Source organism: Herpailurus yagouaroundi, unplaced genomic scaffold, assembly GCF_014898765.1.
Source record: "Herpailurus yagouaroundi ecotype Mexico unplaced genomic scaffold, PumYag 184, whole genome shotgun sequence".
Lineage (NCBI taxonomy): Eukaryota > Metazoa > Chordata > Mammalia > Carnivora > Felidae > Herpailurus > Herpailurus yagouaroundi.
The window spans coordinates 9,908,520-9,918,542 of NW_024412415.1; the positions used below are offsets into that span (position 1 = coordinate 9,908,520).

Genomic DNA, 10,023 nt, shown 5'->3' on the forward strand with positions numbered 1-10,023 from the left:
CCTTCTTCTTCTTCTTCTTCTTCTTCTTCTTCTTCTTCTTCTTCTTCCTTCTTTCTCCTCCTCCTCCTCCTTCTTTCTTATGTTTATTTAGATTTGAGAGAGAGAGAGAGAGAGAGAGAAAGAGCACAAGTTGGGGAAGGGCAGAGAGAGTGAGAGAGACACAGAATCCAAGGAAGGCTCCAGGCTCTGAGCTGTCAGGGCAGAGCCCGACACGGGGCTCGAACTCATGAACCGTGTGATAGGAGAGCACAAGTTCTCAGTGCTGATGAACCTACATCTAGAAAAGTTTCACAGTGCATAAAGTGTGTGTAGTAGTGTGCCTTCTTTGTAAGGTGAATGTGATGCTTTAATGAGATATTGCATGTGAAGCACTTGGCCCAATATCTGACATGTAGTACAAATTCAATAAATAGTAGCAACTAAATGTTATCATAAGCCTAGATTAGATCCATTATACCTAACCCAAAGTCTGATGTCCAGCTGACTGAGCCACCCAGGCACCCCTGTATTGTTTTTCTTAAAGAAGGTCCACGAAGTTATATAAATCTCAGGTCCCACAAAACCTGGATTTGCTCTGGAGACAGACTATGGGAGCCCAGGGAGGAGACAGAGAAGCCCATCACTCAGGTTGTATCCATTCCTGAACCACTTTCCCGTTCTTAGCCCCTGTACTGTCATGACAAAGAGTAGCTCTTCTAGGGTCATCTCAGTGAATCTCAGCTCCTATGGTCAAATAACCTGACCCAGCACCAGGGTTTAGTGGTGAGGTAAGACTTTGCTTTCAGTGGGAGGCCCCAGGCTGCTTCTGCCAAGGGTGACACCAAAACAGACCCTGGGTCTGAGAGGCCATTCATCCAGGAAGCAGACGACACAGTAATTGCGTGTTGGCGCTATCCTTAGAGGGAGCTTCCCACTGGAGCCTGGGCCTGTCACTCCCTGCCAGAGCTGTGCCCCAACTCCTGTGCCTTGAGTCCCTGGGCAGCCCAAGCTGGTTTGGGTCTAAACTCACCTCGAGCCCAAGGGTTAAAGAGCACTGTGAATCGGCCCAGGGGAAATGACTTCTTGCCCAAGACCTGCAGCAGGAGCGAGTAATGGCCAATGATAGCATCTGTGGGCGTAGTCACAGAGATGTTCCAGGACTGGGCATCTCTGTCTTCCACCACTGCACTCCACCACTTCCGGTCCCCCATACTGGAAATTGGGAATGTGGCTTGGGTCTTCTTGGCCTTGGAAGGCTGTTCTCCTGCAGTCACACAGAGAAGAACTGGTCATTTGGACCTCTTGGTCACAACTGAGAGTAATAAACTCAAGTATCACAAAGTTGGAACAGGTGAAAATTGGTTTTTGGTGAGAATGAAAGCAGCCCATCCAGTAATGGGAGGCAATAAAGGGTGATGGGAGAGCACAAGTTCTCAGTGCTCATGAACCTACATCTAGAAAAGGTTCATAATGCATAAAATGTGTGTAGTAGTGTGCCTTCTTTGTAAGGTGAATGTGAGGCCTTAATGAGATATTGCATGTGAAGTACTTGGCCCAATGTCTGACATGTAGTACAAATTCAAGAAACAGTAGCAACTAAATGTTATCATAAGCCTAGATTAGATTCATTCAGGGTTTTATACAAAACTGATCATTATATTTGCAACCAAAAGGAACCCCTTAGTGATAATGATGCTCAGCAGCTTCTGAATCATAATAAACACTATTTTTTTAGGCACATTATCTCATCCTCACAACAGCTCTGCCAGGTGGGCAGGACTTCCTCAGACTCAGGGCAGTGTGGCTCATTTGCCCCTTTGTTCCCTGAGAAGATGCTGGAGGAAGAACCCCCCAGTCCTGCCACCAAGAAGGTCTAGGTCTGCCCCACTTACCAGTTTGTGCAATGAGGGCTACCTTCTTCAGAGTAGACAGAAATGTGTGGACTGGAGCCTGGAAGTGCAGGATGATGGTGAAGGGCTTCCCTCTCCTCACAAAGAGGTGCTGGGAGCTGATGGCCTTGGTGTAGTGCTCCTCATTGTTTTTTGCTGCCTGGAAGTCACAGTTCTTGATCCCCAGGGCTACTGTGGAAAACAGAAGTCATGGAGACTAGGTAAATGTGACAACATAAGTTGAGACAAAAGCAGAGACCCTGGAGTCATAAATGAACTGGGGTTCAAATCCTTGGCTCAATTTTTTCTACTAACTGTGCCACCTAAAGCAAGTGATTTAACCACTCCGAGACTCATTTTCCTCTTCCTTAGACTAAGGAATCATCCCTCTTTCAGGGTTGGGGAAATTAAATGAAGTAATACATATATAATACACTTAGCACAGTAATACATATATAATACACATATAAGACACATAGGAAGTCTCATTAAATGGGACAATTATTATTATTAAAAGAGCAATGCCTGCTCTCATTGTTGACCTCCTTTTCTGGTCCCAAGCCAAAAACAATGAATAAAACCCAGAATTTTGTTCCTACTCCTTACTTCTTCAAACACAAATAATTTTTAGAGCTGGTTTGGAAATCACTGAGCTGATTCTCTTGTTTATAAATGAGAAGAGTGAGGCCCAGACAGTAGAACCAACTCACCTGAGATAATATTTGGCTCTTTCACCTAAAGGCTCACCAAACCCATGGCACCATGCAGCCCAGAAAAACTCTCCAAGGAGGGGGCCTGAGAGTATTATGACAGTCTATCAGGCAGTTCTCATCTGACAATGAGCCATGTAAATATACTAATAGACATGCAGAGGCCCCTGAGCTTTCTGCATCCTGTAGTTCTACCTGTTCCCTTGCTTTATGTTGGCCTCTGCCCCTTGTAGTTGGATTCCCTGACTCCTACCTCCCCTTCTCTGTCACTTAGCTTTTTTTTTTAATACTTTTATATTTATTTTGAGAGAGAGAGATAGAGAGCGAGCAGGAGAGGGACAGAGAAAGAGGGAGCAGAATCCTAAGCAGGCTCTGCACCGTTAGCGCAGAGCCCAATGCAGAGCTCAAACTTACGAACAGTGAGATTATGATCTGAGCCGAAACCAAGAGTCAGAACCTTAACTGACTGAGCCATCTTAGGCACCTCTCTCCCACTTAGCTTTGAGGCTGTGACACCCTCATGCTTTCCCAGGGTTATCTTCCATATGTATCACAACCTACAGAGGATAATCATGTTGTGATGCCATAAATCCATGTTAAGGGTAGGAACATTAACGCATGTTAGCCACCATCATTGTCATCACAACTATGACCAACGATTTACCACCAATGAGCTACCATGTTGCCACCCATAGCCATACCACTGCCACCACCACCACAGCACCCACTACTACCACCCACTATAGCCCCCCTCCACCATCACCTCTACCACCATCCTACTTATTGTAATAAAAACACATTATGATGGAGGAGCTACTGAGAGTCAAGTAAGCCCCATGGATAGATGGCTTGGCTCACCCTGTTCCATGGCTGCAGGCTGGTCTTATCCACTTGACCACAGGAAATGCCTGTCTTGAACTGTTGCTCAGTGCTTCCTCTCTGAATCTGTCCCGAGAGAAAATGATGGAGGTATTTTCATTGGTTTAAGAATCTATAAATAGTATAGTTTTCTTCCACTCCTCCTGTGAGGCCCCCACATATTTCTTTTCTCTGCTCCCTCCCCACTAGTATCTCTTGGACCAGCTGCTGGGAGTTACCCTTTTTCATTTTATCTCTTGTGCCCGACTGGAGCAGTGGGTGGAATGGAGGAAGATCAGCCAGCTAGAGAAGCCAAGAGGAAACTTCTAAGCCTGTCATTTCAGTGGTTTCAAGAGACCCTCAGAGATATTACCTGGACAACAAGAGAAGATTATGGAAGAGATGACTCTAAACAGAAGGCCCACATTCAACTCCAAATTTCAGGCCCTAAACATATCATGGGCTTCAAGTTGCTAGATGTTTGTGGCTATTTTGGTAATAGAGAGAACCTGTATGTCTGGAGATCATCTGTGTGAAGGAGATAAGGAGGTAGAATTTGTTGGTGAAAAACAAATATCCTAAAAGTAGAAGTCAGAGCCCCAGTTCTTCCAAGCCTACCAGATCTGGGACTCTAGCATAGAAGATGGAAAACTATCTTGGGACTCAAGACCTATATCTTTTTCTATTTCTACTTGTTTGGTCACTGAGGAGACAAGACACAGGAGAGGACCTCCTCTTTGGCCCTCTTTGGTCTTCTAAAGCCCAGCTTTTGCTGGGGCTTCTCCAAGACTGTTAGCACGCTCCGGGGCAGGAATACTGGCCTGCATGCATATGGGATATCTATAGAAGGATATAAAAGAAACTACAAAGAGCATTGGTTGCCTGTGGGGAGGAAAGCTGGACAATGGAATAGGAAGGTGATTTTTCTCCTGTTTACAGTTTTATACTTTTAAAACTTTGAACCATTGCCCATTTGAGGAATCTTATTATGTTAAAAAAAAAATGAAGCTTCTGCCTTCTTATTCCTCCAAAAAAATGATTCTTCACAGGAAATGAACAGGTAAATTTTTTATTATTTGAAGATGAAGTGGTTTTTACCTGGAAACCATGAATCTACTAAAAAATTATTATAAAAGATAATTTAGTATGCTAATCTTAAGTTTAATGCAGTCCCCATAAAAATTTTAACAAGTTTTTTCTCTGAAACTGGAAAAGCTGATTCTAAGATTCAAAAGGAAGTTTCTAAAAGATATAAAATATAATCTAAAAAGATCTAAAGATATAAAGATGTTTTATATTAAAACATCTAAGATGTGTTTTAATATCTAGTAGGCCTGGTCATACTACATTTCTAACTCCTTGTATAGTATAACCAGGATTCCTAGATACTACAACATAGTATGACATCACTTCACTTGAGAAAGCACATCAACCAAAATGTATGCATTAAGTATGAGCTAAATGTGGCACTTTGAATCATTGGGAAGATAAGGATTCACTAATAACTTATTTGGGTACAAAAAGCTTATAGAATAAAGTTGGTTTCCTACCTTGCACCATATACCAAACTGAATTCCAGATGAATCAAAACTCTAAATGTAAAAAATTAAATCCTAAAAGTACTGAAAGGAAAGATAAGACACTTACTTTTAAGTCAGCCTGGGGAATGCCTTTTAAAATATAACACAAACCCCAGAAGCCATAAAGAAAAAATAGATAAATTTCATTCCTTATAATTTTGTTAGTTGGAAAAACTCATAAACAAAGTTAGGAGAGCCTGGGTGGCTCATTTGTTTGAACATCTGACTTTTGGTTTTGGCTCAGATCATGATCTCATGGTTTGTGAGTTCAAGCCCTGCGTCAGGTTCCACACTGATAGTGCAGAGTCTGCTTGGAATTCTCTGTTTCCCTCTCTCTCTGTTCCTCCTCCCTACACTCTCTTTCTATCAAAATAAATAAACTTAAAAAATTAATATAAACGAAGTTAGAATATATGAACAATGACCTGGGAGAACTGGGAGAATGTTAGAACAATGAACTGGGAGAAATGTTTGAAACTTGTACCACGAAGTGTTACTTTCCTTAATGTAAAAGGTACCTGCAAATCAATAAGTCAAGAACAACAAACCAATAGAAAAATGGGTGAAGGGGCGCCTGGGTGGCGCAGTCGGTTAAGCGTCCGACTTCAGCCAGGTCACGATCTCGCAGTCCGTGAGTTCGAGCCCCGCGTCAGGCTCTGGGCTGATGGCTCAGAGCCTGGAGCCTGTTTCCGATTCTGTGTCTCCCTCTCTCTCTGCCCCTTCCCCGTTCATGCTCTGTCTCTCTCTGTCCCAAAAATAAATAAATGTTGAAAAAAAAAATTAAAAAAAAAATGGGTGAAGGATATGATGGACCATTCACAAAAAAGGAAATTCAAATGTCTCTCTTAAATACATAAAAATATGTCCACCCTTATTTAATATAAATAAAAAATAAAACTACCCTGGGATATCATTTCTTTCACCTATCAGATTGGCAAAGATAAAATAGTTTGACAACTTTCTGAGTTAGTGATGGTGTGGGAAAGTGTTATTCTCTTATAATCCTAGTAAGAATGTAAATTGATTCAGCTTTATAGAGGGAAATTAAGTAATATCTACCAAAACCTTAAATGTCTATATTTTTGAGTCAGCTATTTCACTTCTACATATTCTAATGCAAATAACCAAACATGTAAAATGAAATTTATAGAAATATATTGATTGTACTGGTAGTTACAATAGCAAGATATCAGAAACTATATAAACGTCCATAAATAAGGTACTAGATAGATAAATTATATTCAATAGACAACCATGCAAATGTGAAAAAGAATGAACTGGTTCTACATGAATTAATATGGAACCATCTCCAAGTTATAAAATTAAATGCAAAAAGTAAGGTGTGAATAGTATACTAGCTTTGCATAAATGGTGTGGGGGGAGAATATATATGAATTTGTTTGTGTTTGTGTAGAATATTTCTGAAAAGCTACTGCTTTGGTGTAGGGCAATTCAGTGCCTGGGTGTAAGGCTTTCTGTATACCCTTTGGTGTAAGAAATAAGCCCACTGACCCAGTCAAAGGAGGGAGAGGAGACTCGGAGCACAGTGAAGGGAGGCTTTAATCAACATTCTTGCAAGAGGGGTGTCTGATGGACAGGCACACTAGGGGTGGTTACAGCAGGCAATTTATCTCCTACCATGCAAGTCCCTCCCCTGATTCCTCATTGGCTGAGTACAACAGAGGTTACAGCCTTACCGGGAAGTCGCCTATGCCCATGTAAGGCAAAAAGTAGTTTAATGGGAGCAAAGGTACGTTTCTTGAGGTGGTGCAGAGACCTCAGTTATTTGGCGCATGCTCATTGCAAAGCCCATGAAAAATAAGTTCCTGAAATGGAGAGAGTAAGGAGAACCAGGAAGTCGGGTATCTAAGGGTTTGGTACTCGTGTGTGTGTGTGTGTGTGTGTGTGTGTGTGTGTGTGTGTGTGCGCGCGCGCGCACGCGCGCCAGGCGGAGAGGGAGTGATACATATTTCCAATAGGTTGTAAACCTATTGTTAACTAGACAGCACAGCTTTTATTTGGTATTTTTGAATATGAGTCATCTCACTTCTCACATTTAGTATCTTTATACCACAACAATGTATTGTAATTATTTGAAAAATAACAAAAACTTGCAAGAGAAAGAAAAGGCTGTTTTCTTTCCAAACTGAAAGACTGTTTTCACCACAGTGAGTCCTCTGGCTCTGGGAGGGCAATGGGGGAGTCAAGGGCTGGTATCCCTTTTTGGATTTGTTTCACTTTTGGTACTAATAGAGATAATCTCTCCTGATACAATTCCCAGGGAACTCCACAAACACCCACTTTCTGGCAGTATTTCAGTTGGGGCATTTTGGGGGAGCCTGTGACATATTGTTATGTTTTGGTTGAGCTGGGGAAAGGAGAATGGGAGATGCGAGGAAGATGGAGGCATGAGTGACCAGAAAGTTCAGTCCTGCTTCCCAGTACATCCACACCTTTCAACTTCCCAGCCTCTGGCAGAAAAACAAAGTGGCCAGTGTATACCCAAGAAGGATTCATTTATTCATTCATGATACAAACATTTATTGAACACTATTGTTCATCAGGAACTGTAATAGACACTGGTAATACAGTAATAAATTAGATAGATGTGTCCTTACCAACAAGGAGCTTATATTCCAGCAGGAGGAAACAGTATTAGGTGCTTATACTGTTAATTATTTGCTTGCCATTGTGATAACTGCTATAATAGAAAAGTTCCAAGTTCTATGACCTAGGTGTGGAGGTCCAGGGAGGTTTCCCTGACAAAGCAAATTTAAGCCAGGAAACAGGAAAGATAGCTAGGCAATGGGGCAAGGGGTGGGAGGTATGGGAGGAAAGAGAACAGCATATGCAAAAGCCCTAAGGGAAGGAGCAATCAAAGGAAGGTCAAGGGACTGGATGGAGCAAAGCCTGTGATGAGAAGTAAGGCAAGGGCTGAATTTTGCAGAGTTGAGTTAAGGATTTTGAATTTTATCCTTAGAGTTCTGGGAAGTTAACAAATGGGACTTTAAGCAATGGAGTAACAATCACATTAGCATTTCTTAAAATACCACTCTGGGGCTCCTAGGTGGCTCAGTCAGTTAAGCTTCCTGACTTCAGCTCAAGTCATTATCTCACAGTTCACAATTTCAAGCCCCTGCTTAAGATTCTGTCTCCCTCTCTTTCTGCCCCTCCCCTGCTTGCACTGTCTCTCTCTCTCTCTCTCTCTCTCTCTCTCAAAAATAAATAAAAGTATTTTTAAAATGGATTTAAAAAATAAAATAAAATAAAATACCACGCTGGCTGGGGGCCAAAGTGGAAAAGAGAGGACCAGTAAGAGTCTGCCATAATGATTTAAGTGAGAGATGATGGTGGCCTGGTCAGGGGAGTGATGGTGAACATAGAGGTGGACTGATTTGACAGAAATGCAGGACATGAAATTGGTAAGACACACTAATGTTTGGGTTACAGGGGGCAAGGAAGAAAAGATATTCAACAGGACTCCCACTTTCAAATAAATTAATGATGCTGGTACATTGCTTTACAAAGCATTTTTACATACATTATCTCATATGATCTGAAACTTCAAGTGTGTAAACTAAGTAAGAGATCATTATTCCTGTTTTATTGGTGAGGAAACAGGTCCAGGGAGTAAACATATTTATTTTAATGAATGAATTAATGAGTAAATCAATTAACATACTGCCTCCTTCCAGAAAGAATTTAAGATGACTAACAGTGAAACATGATGTTTCAGAAGAGCATATATTGTGGTGCCTGACTGGCTCAGTTGGTAGAACATGTGACTCTTGATCTTAGAGTCGTGAGTTCAAGCCCCACATTGGGCATGAAACTTACTTAAAAAAAAAAAAAAAAGAACTTAGGGGCACTTGCCTGGCTCAACTGGTGGAGCATCTGACTCTCAATCTCAGGGTCATGAGTTTAAGCCCCCATGTTGGCCATGTAGCCTACTTAAAAAAAAGAACATATATTGGGGTACCTGGGTGGCTCAGTCAGTTATACCTCTGACTTTTAAAACACTTTTTTAAAAAGTCTTTACTTATTTACTTTGAGAGACAGAAAGAGTACAAGCTGGGAAGGGGCAGAGAGAGAGGAAGAATCCCAAGCAGGTTCTGTGCTGACAGCATGTAGGCTGCTTAGGATTTTCTTTCTCTCCATCTCTCTCTGCCCCTCCCCTGCTCTCTCCCTGTCTCTTTCTCTCGAATAAATAAATAAACTTTAAAAGAAGAGCATATATTAAAATGATGCAAAAGATGAATAGAGATGGAGATAAAATTGCAAAAATGAGACTAAAAATGCACATTACAATCTATCTGTAAACATGGTGTCCACACACTAGAAGTTTATCTCTGAGCCTCCCAGGATCTGATTTCCCAAGATTTCACAGTTTGTGGTAAAGACTGGACTCAAACATAGGTCAGGTCCAGCTCTGGTCCCATACATACATTCGACTTCATTATTAGCCTATAATCCAAACTATCACTAGGAAGTTCTCTCTATTCAGGCCTCTTTTAATACCTCTCAAGGATTTCTGCTTCTAGATAGAGCAAACTACTTTGATACTATAGCCCCTGTTGATAATAACCAGAAAAACTGAATAAAATATTTCACATATCTGCCTGAAGGCATCAAGGCATCAAGGATTTGAGGGATCAAGATCTCATGCAGAAGAGAAGCACAGAGATGGTAAGCCTGACAGAGTGCCACTTCTCCCTTTAGGACATTTGCTGATTCACAATTGGCGGATGACAGCCTGAGAATCTGAGCAGATCTTCTGGCAATCTCGCAGGGCTGGAGGGTAAAAATTGGAGCTCCAGGGCCACCAGGATGAAGGGCCTCAATAAATACCCCAGGTTTTCAATCAGGACCCCTGAAGGACTCTACTCCAGGAGTAAAGGTAATAGGAAATAGACCAACGCTTACAAAGACTGAAACCCAGTTTTGCTTGTTTGTTTTTAGGCACTCAATTAATGGAGATTTTTATTCCTGCTGACATTGTTATGGATG

General features: G+C 41.6%; 2 protein-coding genes across 4 annotated transcripts in view; one reads left to right on the top strand and one right to left on the bottom strand.

The window, feature by feature from the left end:
• EPB42 (erythrocyte membrane protein band 4.2) overlaps positions 1 to 3,922 on the bottom strand; it is a 23,082-nt gene extending 19,160 nt beyond the window's left edge. Inside the window, exons 1-3 of one of the 3 annotated variants that reach the window (XM_040492453.1) lie at positions 3,437 to 3,922; positions 1,872 to 2,057; positions 1,010 to 1,243 (exon numbers count right to left, since the gene is read on the bottom strand). In XM_040492453.1, the coding sequence (XP_040348387.1) occupies positions 1,010 to 1,243; positions 1,872 to 2,057; positions 3,437 to 3,446 (430 nt within the window). In that variant the 5' untranslated portion in view covers positions 3,447 to 3,922. Of the gene's footprint in view, positions 1 to 1,009; positions 1,244 to 1,871; positions 2,061 to 2,992; positions 3,356 to 3,436 lie in introns of those variants that run through there. The other 2 variants (XM_040492452.1, XM_040492451.1) reach the window with 2 other exon arrangements.
• Positions 1 to 9,796, top strand: part of CCNDBP1 (cyclin D1 binding protein 1) — a 36,462-nt gene extending 26,666 nt beyond the window's left edge. Inside the window, exon 9 of the mRNA XM_040492458.1 lies at positions 9,736 to 9,796. Within this exon, the coding sequence (XP_040348392.1) occupies positions 9,736 to 9,781 (46 nt within the window). The 3' untranslated portion in view covers positions 9,782 to 9,796. The remainder of the gene's footprint in view (positions 1 to 9,735) is intronic.
• The last annotated feature ends 227 nt before the right edge of the window (positions 9,797 to 10,023 follow it).